This window comes from Molothrus aeneus, chromosome 7, assembly GCF_037042795.1.
Source record: "Molothrus aeneus isolate 106 chromosome 7, BPBGC_Maene_1.0, whole genome shotgun sequence".
Classification (NCBI taxonomy): Eukaryota; Metazoa; Chordata; class Aves; order Passeriformes; family Icteridae; genus Molothrus; species Molothrus aeneus.
Genome location: NC_089652.1, coordinates 16,392,485 through 16,413,921, shown reverse-complemented (window position 1 = coordinate 16,413,921; position 21,437 = coordinate 16,392,485). Strand labels below are relative to the sequence as shown.

Below are 21,437 nucleotides of genomic sequence, written 5' to 3'. Positions count from 1 at the left end.
TTTCTTCCTGTACCTGGAAGAATGGTATCAGAAACCACAGTAAAGTGGAACATATCAGAAGACCTAAAAAAATATTATGCAGTTTGTGTGAATTTAGCAGTATATTTAATTTATGTCTTTTTTGAAGCTATAATAATCTAAACCTGAAAATTAAAAAAAATCTAAAAAAATTTAGTATCCAATTGTATGGCATGGTCTATTTTCATACACTCATGTTTTATTGTTCCATACTGTGAACTTCCTCTGTATTTTTCCAGCTCCACCAGCAATAGTGCTTTCCACTTTTTCCCAGATAAACATCTGGAGAAAGGCTTAATATCTTAAGGGTTTCTTATTAAGGTGGGGTTTTCTTCACTGATTCTTAGATGGGATTACAAAAAACAGAAATAAATGTTATTTATTTTACAGAACCTGGTCACAGTGATTATGTTTAATTATTAAAAAGATGGGTATATTTGTGAATTTGTGTGTTTGTGAATTCATCCACTGACAGTAAGAAATTACTGATGAAATTTCAGGTAAAAAAAATCAACTTTAGCTACTCTTGCTGGGCTTTCTATAATGCAATAAAATAATTCACTAGTAAAAGCCAGAGGAAAAATAAACTTTAAGTACACTTGCAATTTTTCACTTTTTATCAGAATATTCTCAAGATCCTGTGCAAATAAAAATTAATGGAAAAACATTTTATGACAACTATAAAAAAGGAGATTAAAAAGAGGGAAAGAAAATCTTGTGCTACAAGAGCATGTAATTATTTCCAAGATCCTGGGATCCAGTTACAGTATGTTTGGGATAATGTTGAGAAGTTGTCAAATCCAGTGTATTGTCACTGCAGAGTCATTAATTACTGCTGGGTGTCAGTCAGGAGCCAATAGTGATCTCCTGGCATCACTCTCATTTCGATGTTTCTGTCGTGTGTGTGCCTCTGCTCTGACTGCACCAGGACATCGTGTAAATCAGAACAGACATTTGCTCTGACACCTGCCAATACATCACCACAGAGAGAGGGGACACATTTAGCCCCAAACACCCCCAGAGGGAAGGATAGTTTATTAGCCAGTCAAGTCTAGAAGATGATCCTAATATAACAAAGGGCTTAAACAAAATATAACAATATAACAAACAGGGGAAAGAGCAGTGATTTCAGGGTAGGATGCCTTGGGAGACCTCAGCAGGGAGGCCAGCTGTAAGCAGGGAGATGGGAGCAATTTCATCCCCCGGATGGATGGGCCTCTCTGGGATGAGCTCCGTGTCACAGGCCCACAAGACATGCTGGTTGTCTCTGGGTTTTTGTTCTTTTGTTTTGCTTACATCCAGTGGCGCAAAAGCATTAACAAAAACTACTTCAGAGAAATTTTGTCAGGAATTAAATGAGACAACTGGATATAGACATAGAGAAGTGACAATTTTACTTGAAAAACAGCCTAACTTACTTTAGGCATAGCTTGGTTATGTTCCTTATTTTCTCACCTATGTTCTTTATATGACACGTCTTTTGGAGTTATATCTTTTGGAATTATTACTGAATAAATGCTCTTCATTTCCTTTTACATTATTATTAGCCATTAAATGGATAGTTGCATGCCTTCAAGGTAAATGGATAATGAAAAGAGATGTCTTTGTCATGAAGTCACCTGGGAAAACAAGTAGAATAGCTTCTTATCACATAAGCATCTGTGTCCAAAGAGTAACATAGCAGGCTGTTATTTCAACTACAGAGGCTATGAAGGAGAGTTATCTTTCAATGGCTGGCAGAAATCAAGTATGGCCCTCTTGTACATACAAAGATACTGATGGAATCCTGAGAGTCATAGAAACTATATTACAGATGTGTAGTCTAAGGTAAATTGAAATATAAAAGCAAAACAGAAAATTGATGGTCCTTTACCCCTTTCTTTCCTCTTTCTCAAAAGTGTTCAGTTCTTTCTGCCGAACACTAAATACAATTACTGCACACACAAAAGTACTTCCTGTAGTGTTGCATGATCTTCAAGCATGCTGATTCCAGAAATACTTCAGTAATCTCATCTTAAGCATACACAAGTGTGGGTAATTGTACCAGTAATTACAGTGGAGGGAGAATATTACACCCTTATCACCAGGTATCAATACAGATACCAGGCACAGCCATCATCTGGGCAATAATCTACAAACTCATTTACTAGCAAAAGCTGCCCTTCCTCAGCCCAGATCACTCAGCAGGATCAGCTCTATGCCAGCCATGTGTGGTGCAGAAAGCAGGTTGCAGCCTGACAGCCAAGTGTCAAAATAAGCACCCAACAGCTATTTTTCAGCTAGACAGATGCCAGAGCTCCAGAGCAGGGAGTGCCAGCAACGTGCAATGGGTCACAGCAGTCCAGATCTCCTTCTCAGACCTCACTACAGTCTCTGATGCACTGTGTGTCCAGGAGACCAACAGTGATACCCACCATGGGAGTCTCCCATGGGAGCTTTGAGGGGCCCTCTACCAGCATTGCCTCCTCTTAGCCAAGGGAAGCATCACCAAATTTCCCAAGTGCCTCCTCAAGCAGGAAGAGAAATAGTCTATCACAAAAGCAGCACTGGAGTGCTGGCAGTGATGAAAGATCAAGGGCACTGCTCCCCTACTTTCTAGCCCATGGCAAGGCAGGATTCAGTGAGAACATGTAATTACTGGTCCCTACCAATGCTATACTCAGAACACATCACTTTCACATTCTGCCAAGGGTGCTTACAAGAGTTCGAAGATCCCTCACCTTCCTGTCCAGCCTTCTGAGCCTATGCATAATCTGGATAGTGAATGCTCCACTTTTTTAGCAAACCCAGGGCAGCTTCCAAGCTGTAAGCATGTAAAATCTCAAGTTCCTTTCTTTTTCTGTAGTCTCCCTCTCATCTCCTACGTGGTATGACTTCCCTGTGATGGTTTCTGCTTAGGAGGCCACCAAACCCACAATGACATGCAGTTCCAGTAGCTGGTGCTGGGACAATGGGACTTCGCTGCTGTGCACTGCAACTCTTTATCCTCTTTATCCTTTATCCACCTTCCCTGCTTAACAGCCTTACATTTAATATATACATTGTAAATAATTTTAAATTAAGATTTTCTGCTTATGATGTAAAATTTCTCTCAGATAATGAAGACAAATATGAATTTACAGTTATAGTTTCAGAAATTAGTATATCAAAAACTTAAATCTTACCTTGAATTTATCAACTTCTGCCTTCGAACATGTTGCATGATAAGACAACACCTGCCTCAGAACAAAAGAGAAAAAACATTTTTGTACACTTGTTAAGTAGCAATATCAGGGCTCTGTACTGCAGTTTAATCAGTTATGTTTAAAGCAAATTTTATTAGCATTTGTGTGATAATTCTGTTCTGATTGACAGCATGTAATAGCTAATTACAGGTTATCAGGCATACATTTGGCAGTTATACTGCAGGGAATTTTATAGGGAATAATTAACAGTAAGTAATTTAATATTATAAGGATTCCTACATTGTTCTCCTGAAGTTCTGCATCAAAAGAGAAAGAATTTAATGTAAAAATAACAGTAGATTTATGGACTTTTAATAATGCCTTTTCCTGTACTGAAAAGCTTTAATGCCTATACTAGTGGCACATTGCTGCATCCAAATATCAGCACCTCTGTGCTGTGTCTGACATTCTCTTCAATACCATTCTGCAGAGAGCAGCATCAAATAAAATGTACAAAGTACTGCGCACCTGCTCTTGTGAGGGAGCTCCCAGAGCCAGAGCACTCCCAGCAAGGACAGGTTCTTCCCCACATGCAACACCTGACCTGCTGATGTGCTACAGCTTTGATACAGGCTTCTCACTTGGAAATAATTTTCATCTATGAATGTCTCTGTTATTCATACAAACCCCTAAACTGTGTCGCATGGTGTGTTGATTTGCAACACCTTGTGGCACTAAGTCCCAAGACATTTTTACTCTTCTCAGTTTTAGGGATGCCACCTTTTACAGTAACAGGAATTCATTCCTGCACTATAAAATAATAAATAAAAACCATAAACTCATTTGTTCTGTACATCATGTCCTTTCTCAAATAGTATCTATTTTTCTGTCCGACCATTCTGCAACTTCTCTTAGAAACTGGTAAGATTAGTCAAATTATATCTTATGCTATGACAGATTACACTTAACAACCAAATTCTCCTTGATCTGTATTCATTATATCTCTTTAGGTTTTAACAGTCTTCCTAAGTATTTATTATTCTAATCTTTAAATAAATTTGCAAATTTAGTGTCCTTAGTATAAAAAAAGTATTTAGCCTGGCTTTGAATCATGGCAAACTTTCCTGATAATTTATTTATGTTTTGCTCTTCTATTTATTAGTCAATATTATCAGAATATTTATGAAAACATGTATCAGCATATACGGATAAGAATCTTATTATGATATATAACAAGTTCATTTATTTTACATCTGATATCAATGTAATTTTCAAGTGCCTTTTATTGCTATTTTAGCTAAATACATAAATACTAACAAAGTATTCTATTAGTGAAAATCCACAGTCCTTCATCTCATACCATTCTAGTGTTCAGTACTTTTCTCCTGTATTTTCCATCACTTTATGCAAATATAATCAAGAGCTGTTGACCATTTATAGAAAGAATTACTCTTAATTGAAGATTAATGGATATTTATCAAATCTATACTCTACATGGAAGCTATATGGTTATTAGTCCTTTTTTAGATCAAAGAAAGAAGCTGTATTTTAAACTAAAAATACTTAATTTTCTTTTATTTCAGTAGCAAATAAACTTCTATGTGAAGTTTCATCCTTATATATCTGTGTGTGACATCTATTTCTGCTTGCTTTTCTTGCCAGGAGGAGCACTCATTCTTAGGTGTCATATTCCACAAATATCTGGGACATATGAAGACTTATCCATGACAATGACATGTAAAGTATAAGGATTCTTGCAGGAGGCCTGAAAAGGTAAGTTTTTAACTTTTCCTCCTACATGGGTAGATATATACAAATAATAAAGAAAGCCGCTTGTGCTTAGGATTTCTAACACCAACGGCCTTACTGACTTTGGAAGGCTTTAACAGGCCTGTGTACAGCACAGGATGCAACCCCACTATGCAGAGAAATATCTCAAACCCCAAAGCAAAGAAAAAAAAAAGCCTCTCTACAGGTTCAGTTGGGTTTGATTTTTCTTTTAATAGAAAGAATTTCATATCTCATTGAGGTCAATGTTATTTTTGTGGTTCGTATTGTAATGGTGAGTACTGGAGAAACTCAAAGGAATTACACAGGTAAAAGGTGCACATATCAGACATAACTAGATTATTTTCTTCTCTTATCACATGTGAAATTTAAAAGAATACCAATATCTTAGTGATGTTACCCTTTCCTCAGAGCAATGTCTTAAGATTAATCAGTCTTGCATAATGCTTTTTTCAAGAGATCTGAAATTTCATTCAAACTGCTCTTAATTATTGTTATAGTAGGATTAATGTAAATTTCTTAAGCTATCCTCAAAACTCCTGGCTTTTTTCTCACCAAGATTATTTTTAATATGATAATGTTTAAAATCTCCAGATATATAATAGACCACTGTGCTACATTGTTGAATTTTGTTAGAGAAGCTTAAATAATCATAGTTTTTAAAAATATAGTGGGCTTCTTTACATGTGAGAGTTAGGAGCAAGAAAAGGTTTCACAAAGATGTACACATACATCAAGAGCCACAGACTGTTTTGCCCAGGATTTCTTCACTTGGTCATACATAATTGTGTTGTTGATACCCAGGCCGCAAAAAATAACAAAAGCCTAAAATTTAAAAAGAGAAAAAAGAGAGTCAATTATGAATCAGTTATAATTCAAGCACAAAGATGAACACTGGCTTAATCAGTAAAAGAAATTACATTGAAATATTAGGAATAATCATGTTTAAACAGGTTATTTTAAGAATGTAGGTGAGTCATTGGCCTCCAGATGAGAGATTAGATTCCAGAAACTTGTTTTAATTAGGATGCCACCTTCTAAGTGAGGATTTCTGAGAATTAATGTCAAACTGCAAATATAGACAAGATATTCTCTCCCCATCCCTGGAGTGGACTGAAGCAGATTACTGAGAAATACCAAATGCTACTGAAATATATGTTAATGCTGAACTGAATGTCTCTTACTTCAAACAGTCGCTGGTCAGCGTCGTCAAAGGATTTCCCATCAAGCCTGTTCAACACTTGAGCTACCCCTTTAGAAAGAGTTAATATGAGTTATAATCTTCATTCATTAATGCACAATGCAGAATTTTTTATTCATTGGTAAAATGTAAACTACATATTTCAAACTGAAAAGCAAAATGCAAATATTTATTCTGAAAATAATTAGACACAGATGTGCAATAATTTGATTGTTTTGATACTTGTACTTTCAGCTGTTATGCTTTACTCTCTAAGTATAATACTGCAAATCTAAAAGTTACAGTGCTTTTCACAAAAGGTTAAAGATCTATTTGAGAAAGATCTTGATCACTTTGCTTCACTTTGCTAACAGCAATCACATAAGTTGTCCTAAAAAAATTGTAGTTACAAATACAATTTACTAAATCAGTACCTTCATTCCTAAAATCTTACTTAGTTTAGCATCACCTGGGTATATAAACCCTTTTATACTCATGACTGGTTCATTAATTTACTCAGCCAATGAAAAAATGCATTTTCCAAACTAATGCTGATTTCTACAACAAACATTTCTATTTCATTTAGGTACAATAAGCCCTTAGAAAAATACTATAAGAGTAATCCACTGACAAGAGTTCAAATTATTTCTCATTCTTGAAGATAAGGCACAGTTCACAACAAAAAACATGATGTGTTTTTAAAGGCACAACTCCCACGTCACCTCTGCTAAAGATGCTCAAAGAGCCTGCATGACACCAAGTGCCTTCAGCAATGCACTTCTGATCTCAGCTCTCCCTGGCAGCCACAAGGCGCAGGCATCTACTCTTGCCCTGCCAGTATAAATTGTGATTGCTTTGACGTCAGTTCTGAGGAGCATTAGCAGAGGAATCTGGCACTGTTATTTACAAGCACTCCTTTTTGTGCCAAAAGCAGGTAATAACACAGGGCCAACTGCTGGTGTAGCATAGCTGCAAAGAATCCTATCAGAGATCCTCTGAAACTTTGTCACATCCTGATCCAGCAACCACCACTGCAACAGGCAACTCCAACCACTGCCAAGCCCCTCCAGCAAATCTTCCCTGACTGCACCCAGAGTTTATCATTAGAGGGAAATGAACACTTAGCTTTACTGCAGACAGTTGCCCATGTACTAAAGAAGGAGACCCAAGGAAATCATCAATGCATATAAAACATTTTTCACTAATATGGTTAGAATTACTGTTTTCATCTTAATAAAGTTGAGTCCAATATATAACTTAACAACAACACAGCTGGAAAGCTGAAAAAGTCCATAAAGTATCCAAGTCAAAACATCCCTTCTTGGATACTTAGCATGCATCCTAGGTACTGTAACTTCTTAACAATCTTCAGCTGGGAAAAAGAAGGTAAAGGAACACAGAATTAAAAAGATAAAACTAAATTTACATTAGCACAAAAATTACGCAGCCATGAGGGAAGTCTTACCAATTATTTGGTGGGTGCTGTTCCATATTGGAACACAAAGAACAGATCTTATGTGAAAGCCAGAAATTTGGTCAGCCTAAAATGTAGAAATGAGAGCTTCCATTAGTGGTGCTGTTTTCATTTTTTAAAATCATAGTAATAGAAATGTCAAGGAGTAAGTTGACATTATAAATGTCATTTCATATGAATCAGCTCTCAGAAAAAAAAAAAATCTGCTGAAACTTCATCCGCAGTAACCAAAAGTCAAAAGGATTATTTTAAAAATTGCCAAAGAATATAAAAACATTAGCATCTTTGGCACATTAAGCTTGCACTCTTTGACTCTAATTTGGCACTAAAGACAAACTATAATTGAGGCAATATCCACACAAATTTTGGATTACTTACAGTGGTGGATTAGTAGAGATAACTTTCACTGAACAAGTTTGCCTTAGAAGTATCCTTCCCAGCTGTCAAACTGAAATTGGACTTAGCAAGGCAGCTGTAGAAGGAGGCTTACAGGAAATACACATTTTCAGAAGAAAGGTGAGAGTAAGTAGGGAATTGTGCAGAAGTGCAAGTTAGTAAAAATTGTAAGGATGGAGCCAAACCCTAGATTTGAGATACATGGTCCTTTTGTTCCAATGACAATTTACTGCCTCATTTATTGTTTTCTAGCTAATACAGTATACAACTTCACAATTTATTTAAAATTTCACTGATTCTCTTTTTTCTACAATTAGTAACATTATTCTTTAGTGTCACTGCATTGAAATGTGAACAGAAAACAGTTTTTCAAAAGAGATCAGAGAGCAGAATGGGTCCACTAGAGAAGATCAGGAGATGGTCTCTTACTAAAACTGTCACTGCTACAGGCAGTGTTTAATAGAAGAGAACTAAAAGACCAGCATTAATTCATATATGGGAAGCAGGATGGGATCACTGTGATGTCCTAGCTAGCAAAAGATATAACTCAGGTTTTAATTAGATTACTGCCTATTTGTACATACTCAGAACTCATCACTGAAACTGGTGTGGAGTGCCACCTAAAATCCATGGGAATGGGGCAATAGTTGATTAAAATGTATGTCTTGAAATGAACTGCAAAATACTTTTGCATTAAATTCTTGATGAATGAGTTGAAAATTGAGCATCAACATTTGCAGATGAGAAGTAGTGTTCTGAGAAAAAAATAAGAGATGATTTTCAACTGAAGCAGAGAACAGAGAATTTCTGTTCATAACTACAAATACATGTTTGATTCTATCTAAGTAATAAGGGATACTATGTTCCTCTTAATACTCTTGTCTATAGAAATAATTGAGTAGAAAGACTGAATTTAAGAATTAAATTTTCATAGGAACCCATCAAAAGAAAATTATTATTGCCCTTTGTATTATTTTCTTTATATATATTGGGTAGTGCCTCCAACTTGGAAAGAACTAACTGTGAAACAAACAAGAGATAGCTGAATTATTCAGGAGATGATATAATACAAGTACAATTGCAAACATCAAGGACTGGCATGCTTTAAGTTAGCATATCTAAACACCCCAGGCATTAATTGTACTTGCAATTCTGAACAGATTAACATCAATGCAGTTTTCTTTTATACTTCTACAGCAGGCCCCTTTTATTTTTTCTTGTTTCAAAAAATTCTGCTGGTTTGAGAGATAATCCCTTTAATGACACGTGGAATAAAATTGGAACCAAGCAAACTCTCAACATGAAACACTTCCAAGAACACTTACTGTAGCAATATATTTTAGGAGGCTTTCTGACCAAGGCTGTGATTAATGTGCTGTCCGAGTGCTGGCCAAGTCCTCCACAGTAATGCTGGATTAGAATTCAGTGAAGATTTTGTCCTTCCATACACCTCTAACATTTATTTAGATGTTAAGTATACTTACATTTTTATCTACACCTTTCTAATGGGAAATGAATACCTTAAGATACACAAACAACTTTTATTGGGGGTGAATGTATCTTGAAGAAGTACCCAATCCAGTGTGTATTTGAGCAAATTAAACTGTCGGTTGGCTGTTAGATCACAAACAACATTTGTCTGTCTGGATACCAGCTCTGCTCACATTCTGTCTGTGTGCAGCCCCAGTCGCCCCAACAGCTAACAACGCTTGTGCTGCTAACACTGAACACCAACAAATTTTCAGCAATAAAAATCAGTTTGCATAGGTATCAAGGCAATTAGGTAGGGGGATCACTTATAAACAGGAAAAAAAAAAGAATCATGGACAAACTACTCAAAGTAATATGCTAATTCAGTGATCTGTGTTTGCATTATAAAACCATAGAAGACCAGAAGGATAACTTACTGGATAGAAAACAATAATTCAATAAATATTCACATGTCTCACAGCCACTTGGCTATAAAACCAAAATTTTCATATTAGTTGTGATGCTCAAAAGTAATATATAATTAATTCCATTTGTAAAAATCTCCCACCTCAGCATCAAAGCGGGGGTCCTGATAGGCATCACTGATGTTCACTGGGAGACCTGTGGAGGCGACGAGTTCAGCAATGCTGTTGTTTATTAGCCAGTCTGAATAGGATGATTTTTCCACGCTGTCTTTGAAACTATCAAAATGCAGGGCAAGGGAAGAAAAGTAGAGAGTCAACGTTAACTGCAAATCCAGCATGTCTTAAATGCACATTAATAGGAACAGCAGAACCATTCACAATTATTAATGGTTACCGAAAATTAACTATAGAACAATAATTTGGTATTATTGAAGTGGTACCTCAAAAATTCTTTCCTTTACATAGCTCTTTCTATTGAAAACAGCATTGGTGTCTCAAGTAAATAAAATATTTGATAGATTTTACCTATGAATCACCAGTGGACTGTGTTCTAAGTTTCTGTAGAATACTGGACTGCTCATGAAAAGCAACCAGTTCTAAAAAATATTTTCTGTAGAGTAACCTAAAATATATACTTTTAAGCATTTTTAAATTAATCTAATAATCTGTGATATTTTCAATTTTTATTTTCAGTAATTTTGTTGTCAAAATGACTTTTGAAAAAATTTTGGCATCTGAAATGCCATATCTGAATGACTGAAGAAGGGATCATTGAATAAGCCTTAAATCAATCCTGCAAGTATGTTGCAGCAGGTAGATCCAAGTAGTCACACAAGACACGAAGGATTTCTTTTTTTTACCTGGTTGAGCTTCTGCCATGGTTACTGAGGGGCTCAAGAGCTATCACTAAATGAGCAAAAGACACTAAAATGATGGCCTCAACTCACCACAGTCCACTGCAGCTTCTCAGAAAACTTAGTGTTTAGCAGACCTTAAATTCCTCACCTAATCATCAGGAAAGTTCTCTTTGACTTATTTCAGACAGGTTCTTGACATTGGCAATGTCTGGCTACTCATGACTGAATAATAAAAAAATGCCTGTTGTCTTAGTTTTAAAAAGAAAAACTGGTAAATTTTTAACACCTGAGAAACATTTCTTAGAAAAAAGTTACTAAGAAGCTATGGAGAATACAATAGTTTAAAGCTTTGAAGCATTCCTCATGAATGAAAGCAGGCTGAACAGTAAAATCCTTGAAAGACTCAATCAAAGTGAAAGGATTGATTTTTGTTGACTGCATTGATTTTCTGGAGACTAATTCAACTACGTCACTCATCTAAAAGAAAATGTAATATTCTTAAAAGGCTATAAGTAAAAATAATAATGATTTATAGAAATCTAGAGGAATCCACTTTCATTTGGGATAATAATTTTGAATGACTGTAATAAATGTTATGTGTACACTTTGACAGAGACCTTTACATAAATATAATGGGTTTTAAGCTAAGTAAAAAAATCACATTTATAATTTAACATTTAATTCATAATTTAATTTGTTTCAAATACTTCAGAGGCAAAAATCTTTAAGGATAAAGATCTAATTTAGAATGCATAGTTCCCAGTCCATAACTTATCTGAATGATACTATCATGTAAGACACATACATCAGGACTGTATATAGGTGTCAAGCATTTTAAGCAGTAAATTAATTCCAGTAAAACAAAAAAAGATAACATTCATAATTAAGTTTTAAAAGCAGGTTTTATTATGTTCTCTCCATTCCTAACAAGCACTCTACACCCATACTCCAGAAGACAGGCACATCATCCCAGGGGCAGTAAAACAGTTGAGGGATTTCAGCCCTTCCTCTGTACCAGCCCAAGTGGGAAGGAGCACAGATATTTTTGCCCACACAACTCATACTCTGGCCCAGGCAGGAGACTTGTCCACTACCACTGGTACCCAGGTTAGAGAGCTGTCATCTCAGCTACCTGCTAAAATGGAATCTCATCTGCCAAAACTGCTGCTTCTGTGCAGGAAAGGCACACTTCACAGCACATTCCATCAGGCTCATCTTTATCTAGATCATACCAGAACTGAGCCCCCAAGGATTCTGACATTTATGTAATATTTTTTCAAAGGGAGAGAAAATTTAGGGGACTTGGCAAACTTGTACTTCAAGAAGAAAATCACTGGGAAAAACAAGAGCATCAGTGTGCCAGTATGGATAATAAAGAAACTTGATTGTGGTGTGTGATGAAAACTTGGAAACTGAACAAAAAAAGGCAAGTGTGGCCTTGGAAGACATTTCTTTATAAACAACAGCAAAGAAAATAAGTATGAACATTTATTATGATATTTAGGTATTTAACAGGTGAGCTGCCATCATGCAGATTTATGAAGGCAAAAGAAAAGCCAACTTCTAAAACTGTGTGAGAAAGTATATTGGGGCATGCATGAAATATTGTCTTAGGACTTCTTTCTCATTTAGATAAAACATAATGAGAACTGTTCTCAGCCTGAAATGTCTAGATTTCAACTAAAATTTCAAAGAAATAATGTTTTTCTTAACTGCTGTAATGATGAAGAAACTCATCTTCTTTTCCCCACATGAAAAGTCTCATGACTTGACATCAGTTACAGCTGCAGAATGCAGAATGAAAAGGGCAAAACTCACTAGGAAAATGCTCAAATGTCAAGGGCTCGCGGCATTGTTCTGTATCCTAAATAACCTTTATTTTTTCACAATAGTGCCAATAACTCAAGCTGTGCCTGTGCTAGATCCAAATGTGACATCATATCTGCCAGTCTAACCTTGGTCTTTGTAAAAGCAACTTCACTTTCCACAGGAAAAAATAATCACAGAAAAAGTGATACATCTTTATGTTAAAATGCACAGAAATATACCTTTATGAATCTTATGAAGGCTAGCTACCAGGTTATTCATGTCTTGGAATAAAGTTAAAATATTCTTGACTTGACTATAAGCAGAGCAGGCTACTACAAACTGCTGTGGCAACATGCTAATATAACTATGGTAACAAGAAATGAGCCAGCTTGGTTATCTTGATACCACTCTACATTGTTTTGACTAATCTGGCTACTGATCAAGTTTGAGAAAAACAGGAATAACAACCACATTCCTTGATTCATACTCCTGTCCCTGAATAAAAGAAATGTATTTTCACCCCCTAGGAAAGACCAACTGCTACTCTAGAACTCTTTGTCAAAAGCAACTTGTGATTCCCAGATGAATCAACAGATTATTTAATCATATTTAAATCTTCCTATTTTTTTATTGCTTGTTTTCCATTTGCTTCATCATTCCCATATCAGGACATGGAAAGGAGATAGCTTCTACCCATATTTCTATGTGGCCCTGGACTCTAATGTGAGCTTGCACATCTTAGAAAATTTTCTGACACTACCCATTTCTAATGATGTGAAATCAATCCATGAAAAGGTTTATCACCATGACAGCCATTTGATATGGAAAATTCTCCTTCAGAATCAGTATGAATTAATCTGCATAAAACCTGTGTGATAAACACTGAGCCCTGAAAGATGGAAGAAATGCGCTCACAATAGTCCTGAATCCTCATCCCCTCATTTGGTATATAGGACATTTTATGTGAACTGCTACCAGCGGTGTAACCTTGCAGGGATTGATATAACAACCTCACATGAACAAAAATCTTTCTTTTGCTACTTAAAATTGGCCCTTTATAAGTGTTTACAGATCCTACTAAGCAAAACATATACTTCCATTTTGACTGGGCTCCCAAACAAGATTTAGTCACAGGAGCACAGTTTCTAGGAAATACATATGCTCTGCGGTTTCTAGGCTTTCCAATTTGACAACAGCAGAAATAAAATTTTACTGAAAACCTCTCAACACAATTGTACAAAACAATTTTGTAAGAGATCAACAATCTAAAATAATTTTGTACTTTTTACTTCTATATTAATCAAGCAAAACAACAATTTCATGTTATCAATGAGTTCAACCATAAAAAATCAGTTTTCCCTTGTTTTCTTACCTGAGACACTGATAGAACATTAGTGCATGTATACACACACAAACATACATACAAAAAAAATATAGGCACATATATTTAGTCAAGCAAGCCTCCATTTGAAGCAAGCAGGTATCTTGTCTGAGTAAAAAACATAGGCTCACACTCTTCAATCAAATCTACACAAAGTTCCATAAGAAAATAAAATCTTGACCAAGCAGACCTTAAAATGATGTGAAAAATGTAGTTACCATCACCACAGAAGACATGAGCACTAACCTGTTGTCAGTATCAGCACTGCATTTTGGAGATAACAATTCGAAAGATTTTGTAAATTTCACCACCTGTCACAAAAGAAGTAACTTAAGATTGCTATTAAGATAAATAAACATCTAAAAAACCAGTAAGGTTCCTCTGCTTAAACTGTATTTTTATACAATAGTCTTATGATAAAAGTACAAATTTGTATTCTCTCAATGGAGAATTCATGTTTAAAATACATGCTGTGCACAGTTCCCTAAAAATCAATATCAAATCAAATGATATCTTCAGATTCCCTCAGAAAACTCTTTTCCACAAGTGTATGTGCTTCACTTTAAAGGCTTTTGGGACATGTATTGTGGAGCTTTACTCAAACGTCACTTTTTTAATATAGGAAAATAAACAGAAAGGCAGCTTTGCATTACTAACTGCAACAAATCACACTTGAACGTATGTGTCAGGAACACATAAGTGAAACATCTTAGGAGTGGCAAAAAGTGACAGAAGAGAGGCCTTATTTTTGGATGTGTTCCCTTCATCACTTTGTTTCTGAATCATAAAAGCTTTCTGCCCAATGTGCAAATGACAGTATTTTAGACATGGTTAGACATTGGGTTACTCTAAGGAGATCTATTCTGGTATATATGTTAACCCTCCAAAACAGGAGAAAGTCAGGAAAATAACTGTTTTGCCACTTGTAAAAATTACCAAGTGGGTGGTAAGATGCTATTCTCATACTCCAAATTAACCTAAGATTTATGACCATCTAGAAAAAGTTTAAGATTTTTGTCCATATTTCACAATTTTGTCTAGAGGAATAAGAACTCATTGCTTTTGGTTTGGGAAAAGCCCCTCCAAGCTCAAAGGCAGAAATAGTACCAAGAGCAGAAAAATGAACTGCCACTCACAACTTCCTAACACAATGGATATTTACGTGAAAAATAAAAATTATATTATGCTTATAAACACAGTGACATTTCGTAAGAATGTAGTAGAACTATATATTGTAATTATAAAATTGGGGAGGAGGGTAGCTAGGGGAATCTAGAAAGAGAAAATTAACTAGAAACATTAAAATTCTATAGTAGAGAACATAAGTGAAATAAAAACTTTGATCTTGCTTTTAGGAAAGCTGGTATAATTTAGGGCATGCTCAATTGAAAGTTCTTAATTTTTATTAACTGAAATGAAATGTGAATCATATCTTTCCTCCAAGGAAAAGACTGGGGATTTTTTTCTGCCATACAAACAAATTTACGATTCTGTCTCTGACTTGTCAAAGCCTAGCAAGAAATAATTAACTGCAGAATCAGTGAATACAAAAATAATAATTGGGTAGGGAAAAAGAGATATTACAAACAATGTTTTATCCTTCAGCGACTTCTCAAATCAGTGGAAAGGAGGGTAGCTTAAATTGAATAGCCTGAAAACACTGGAGGGAGCTACCAATATAAAGGCAGCCACTTAATTTATTACTAATAACAATACTCATAAAAACTTCAAATATTTTTAAGAGGCTCTCACACCCTATGAATATAGTTTACTGCAAAGTCCCAGTGAAAGACCCTGTCAAAACTGTCAAATACTTTCATACAGTTTACATCCATCGGTTCAACAGAGCTCTGCAATGAAATAATTATTCATGGGTCAAGTAGACAGAATAATTGCAAAAAACCAAAAATACTTCAATTATTCTGAAAGTTGGATTTCCATTTCACCTGCTCAATGTAAAAACTTACTGCTATCACAGTATAAGCCTACTGGGATAGAGACACAACAGGGGTGTAGATAAAGTTTCAGTATATACCTAAGTTACATTTAGGAACAACACCCTGAAAAACACCTGCTGTTCTGTACTTACATATGACATTCAACTCTACTTACTGGTGAGTCAATGTCTTCCAGAAGTAACACTGAGCACCGCTCACACTTCAGGAGAGTCTGGGCCCGATGCATAATTTTCTTGACAATTTTCTCTAAGTCAGTCTGTTCCTCAAAGAGGTCATTCACTACTTCCAGTAAAGCCTGTATACAAGGACAGAAAACTCTTGTATTGGTTGTAGAATTAATAAATACATGGAGCATTGCAAAGGTAGTGTCATATCTGGGATGGATTTTATATGAGTGATCCATTGAAATCTTCATTCAAAGAAAGGTCTTAATGACTATGGCAACAAAATTGAAATGAATTTTTAATATTTTTTCAAGGAATAGCAGGTTCAATACCACTAGAGGTATTTCTACTGAAGTTCTGGACCTGTGATGCAAGCTAACAAAAATATAATTCCCTGTCATTGTAGAAAGGATGATAAAAAAGAAGCCAACAATTATTAAAAATCCCTCAAAATTACCCTTTTGTTTCTTCAAAAAATAAAAGACCTCTCTGACAAGGGAATGACAGGGTAGCAGAGCATTATTTTCACTTCAGAGCCTCCTGTCCCAATGCATGCACAGCACCAGCAATCATGAGTGTGTATTCTATGGAGACATGCTGTCAAAACCCTTCAAATATAGGGGTTTTTTCCCTGCTTAATTTTATAAAGATATATCCACATTATTTGCACATGAACTAAATATTAAAAATTCAGAATGGCAGAGGCTTGAGATGAGTAGAATTTTATGAGAGCTTGAATCTCTGCCTAAGTAACACTTTCTCGTGCACACACTTTCTCGTGAGAAAGCACAGAGATTCACGCTTTCTCGTGTGTCTGTGCCACAAATGCAATTGTTTCAGCACCTCAAGATGTGGAACTGATATCAGGAAACCACAGCCACCACTACAAGTGGATTTCCCTCTCACACTGTCTGCTTGCTGCCTCAATCAAAACAGGGATCTTTTGAAAATACAGTTTTCGAAATAGAACTGTCTGCTTAGCAAACACATATGCATAGCTGGAACCTGCAGGAACAAAAGACTGAAGTTTGATGTTTGTCCACTGTACACTTTGCACTTACCCTGCTTCTGTCATATTCCTTCCTTGAAGCTGCAAATAGCTGGGCATTGGATATGGCAATCCCACAGAAGGGGAGGTACATCTGCATCACCTAGTATGGAAAGAAACTTGCAGTCATTAAAAACAACTGCAATTGTTTACAGCAATTTCTTATAAAGAGACCCAAACTTAGGGGACAGATCACAGGAAGGTCTCAGCTCACTCTTCAGCAGAGTACTAAACACAAAACAAAATTATCATGGGCAAGGCACATCAGATGCATGGAAAGAAATCAAATGTCTAGGAAAGAACAAATACAATTAAGCTCACAGGTCCCAGAAGTCTGGGTCCTCCACAATTTCTCTGGGAATCTGTGGATTCTCAACTCTATAAAATGTCTTCTGAAGACTATTTTAAATTACTGTAGACAGTACAGCTTCCCGAGAAAAATATTCTTTATTTCTCTGGACTGCTTTTTTGTTCTGAACTCAAGAAGCAAGTTTGAGTCACATTCCTGTTGAGTACATCTGGAGTACATAGATTTTGGAGAATATCAGCACAGTGGAACACAGCACATTTATCCTACACTATTAGTCAGAAAACCGATTGTCTTCTCAAAGAAGGTTAAAAAAAGAGTTAAAAGAACATGCTTGACAAACTGGGCCTTAATACATCATCATACATTAAAAAAGATTGAAAAGGAGTGACTGGGAACACAGTTTGAGGTGCCCAAGATGATTTTAGGTTGGCTGTGTGAAGTTAGTAAACTGGACCAGTCAAACAGTTGAATACCTGTGGGACTGGCACTTCACAAGGATGACAATGGATCAAAGTAAAAACTCAGCATTTTTAAGCCACACACTGGTAAGAAATCTGTAACATACTGTCACTCCTGAGTGGTTCCCAGGGTTAGGTCTGAGACTTCTAGTAAATTTTACAGCTGCTGAATAGCCTTAACATTTGCAAAGCCAGTGGGAGTTGAGGCACTCTGCTGTTTACAGAGCCAAAAGAATACTGCAGCAGCTAACCTTTCTTCACTTTGCTCTGTCTATTGTAGGAAATCCTGTCTGTTACAAATTTTGGCATTAAGAGAGTGGCATTTGTCTTTGAAAATCTAGTTAATTAGAAAAATACTGCCAACCCAGAGACATGGGCTATTGAGATTATCTGAGGAAAGAACCCAGAAGAAGAGAAGCAGCAGCAACTGCTGTTATACTTTATCTACCTTGAGCACTCCACTGGTTCCATACCTGCTTAGTCTGTGTTTGAGTAATGATGAGCTTTTGGAAAGGATCCTCAGATCCTCTGAATTTTGTACCTTTACACTTGGCACTCTGTCACAGTAACTGCAGACTTTAAGGATGCACACTTATACTGCTCATTTGGAAACACCCTACTTTCATCCTCTTCCCATCACAGCTACCTATGGCTGTAAGGAAAATGACACTTTAGACTCTACAAACACTCACCTTTCTGAAGACACAGTAATTAAAGTAGGCAACTATCACACCAGATCTACAGGACAGAGTACACAAAATGAAAAATAAAGTACAAATGTAAAAAACTGATAAGGGGGATTCATTTTTTTAATAGTCAGAGTTTCTCTGAGAGAATTTTGCTTATTTCAGTTTAGTTTTTATTTTCAAATGAAACAAAAATCCTCCCTATCTATATTTTCTTGTAATAGTACTAAAAACCACAGCCAAATAAGAGATCAGAGCAGAAAAAGTTAACTTCAGAAAAATCTAGCCTTTAGTGAAATTTTGAATACCTTAATGAGACTGGATATATTTTTACTTAATAGGGAAATACTAGTATTTATTGTCTCCACCTGGAATCTCTATTCCCAAAATTAATGTGGCCCTGTGACAAAGGAAAGCACAAGAGGAGCTTATGAACCTTCAGACCTCACAAAACCAGCTAGCCAAAATTTCTTTTTAGTGAGAAGAAAAATAAAACCTTGCAATATTGAAAACCATTGGTCTCTGGAACCCAAACTCCAAGGCACTGGATCTATACACAGAAATTACCATCCATAAAACACTGGTTTATGACATCTTAAGAGCTTGGAAAGCCACTGACACACATCACTCTTGTCACCACTCAAACTAATTGTATAAGGCGCAGCACAATTAAGAAGGACACCAAGTTGTTTAAGAAAACCAGTAGAAGAAAATAAATAAATGTCAACAATTATGAAGAAAAAAACCAAGAAAAAAACCTGTCAGGTAGAGAGGAATCACCCTGTGGTTCAATTATTCCTGTTTACCTAAAACTGACAAAACAAAAACCTACTGTTCTTACACTTTTGTACTCTCTGAATGGTCAAAGTGACTTTTCCTTAAACCTCTTTTGGCAAGTTGTAATACAGCACCAACTACACAAAGAATGAAGATGTTTCTAATGGTGGCTTAATTTTAAGTAAGACTTTTTAAACCAAAATTGCTCAATGGGATAGAAAGCAGTTATTGCATTATTTCAGATTACAGATTTAGATCTGCAGTATTAAGGCTATTTTACAAGCACCTCTAACATGTTTTGCTATGACTGTGGACACTCCATAAAAATATGGAATAACATCATATTCAACTCTTATCTGTCTGAGCCACAGCTGGTATTTTTATGCCAGATTCACTCTTCAGGGATTTTCCCTCCAAAGAGATTGTCAAAAGTTGAGGAAATGGCACATAACACCATGAGATAGACACATCCTTTCCCCCTCCTTTTAAGTGAAAGATAACTAATTACTAATTTCCTGCTGCTCCTGGGTAAAAACTGGCCCAAAGGTTGAGTATGCTACATGATTCCATTACACCAATGCACAAAGTTTTTGTGTGATACTCATGGAAGAACATGCAGCATACCCCTCTGAAGTACATAAAGTAATTTCCCTTTGTTAAACCGAAGGCTATTAAAAAATAGTTTTGAAGTAAAAGGGAATATATCTGAAAGATAATTTCCTTCCACATCTATTTTGAATTAATTAAAGGAAAATATTCTGCAGATTTACTAAAGTTATTTTCTAAGAAAGCAAATAGGCAGAATTAAAAAAATCAAAACCAGCTTTAACAGATGTGCCTCATTAAATTATTTTGTCTAATAGGAGTAGCTGCAATGATTCATCACAGTTCTATGTGACATATTGATAAACACATCAGTAAGTATGTAATAGTAGATTTTATAAAAATGGTGTTTAGGCTGAGTAACAACCTAATGAATGTGCTGAGATACTGAAAGACACTAGTTGTTGCTGGATTTTTTTCATTACAGCTATAAGGTATTCAGATACAGTAACTTCAGGTTAACAAGTTTATATTGTGAATTACTTGGACATTCAGGGTCCAGGTGACCTGGCCCAGTTTCTCTTAATTAACCCCCCAGTAAGTACCACCTTGGGTAGCAGATACACTGACCTCACAAATTCACAGCAACATTCAAAAGCTAAAAAGGTGAACTCACAAACTGTTCAATATTTTATCAGGGTAGGAAACCTATGAAAAGAAGTAGTAGTAATGGGAACCTTCAATATCTCACTTTTTTCTTTTTAAAATTCTATTATTTCATTATTGTATGTTAGGAGTATTAAAACACAACTACCAAGGAAACAAGCAGTATAATTACAAGAAATTTTAGTATTCAGTTACATAACTACTTACATTTTCAGCTAGGTCTTGAAGATTACTTATCTTTACTTCAAAACAACACCAGTAAGATCAGATGTCTGCCCTGACCATAGTTACTTTTGGCTTCCCACAGGATATATTTCCATTGCTTTAGTATCTCCACACACCTCCAGAATTGTAGCCCCAAAGTTAGACCTTCAAATCCACAACAATAACTGAAGCAGGAACTTGGTATTTGGAAGTATGAAACATTTCCAGATTCTGCAGTATTAAATATTAGGACAAGTAAGCTACAAACTGTGCTTGCTAGTGGATACTTTTATTTTACGGCATCAGTTCAGAACCACAGCAGTGCTCCCTCAGAATTTTAAAGGGCAGTCTTCCATATGTTTCCTCTTCATGATGACAGTTTTACAGGTCAAAAGTTCCACACCTGGTTACACAGTTGTCTGGGCACATCAGCCTCTGGACACCTACACTACAGCAGCACAATGTCTTGAGATGTGACACTCATTTTCCTTTCATCCCGCTTTTCACAGATGATGAGACATTGAATACTTAAGTTAGAAAATGCTTCTTAGTGTTCCTCTGAACTGCTAAAAATTAGGGTTTCTTTTCATCATCTGGGTTTGGATTTCACAATCACTTCACACACAATACAAATCTTTCTATCATCAGAAACAGGAAGGAG

At 35.8% G+C, this 21,437-nt stretch overlaps 1 protein-coding gene across 1 annotated transcript in view; it reads right to left on the bottom strand.

Annotated features, from left to right (window-relative positions):
- The window catches only part of PDE11A (phosphodiesterase 11A), a 103,985-nt gene that overhangs the window by 47,056 nt on the left and 35,492 nt on the right, over positions 1–21,437 (bottom strand). Inside the window, exons 3-10 of the mRNA XM_066553272.1 lie at positions 17,146–17,235; positions 16,075–16,215; positions 14,209–14,273; positions 10,059–10,191; positions 7,616–7,691; positions 6,155–6,222; positions 5,703–5,795; positions 3,183–3,233 (exon numbers count right to left, since the gene is read on the bottom strand). Of these exons, the coding sequence (XP_066409369.1) occupies positions 3,183–3,233; positions 5,703–5,795; positions 6,155–6,222; positions 7,616–7,691; positions 10,059–10,191; positions 14,209–14,273; positions 16,075–16,215; positions 17,146–17,235 (717 nt within the window). The remainder of the gene's footprint in view (positions 1–3,182; positions 3,234–5,702; positions 5,796–6,154; positions 6,223–7,615; positions 7,692–10,058; positions 10,192–14,208; positions 14,274–16,074; positions 16,216–17,145; positions 17,236–21,437) is intronic.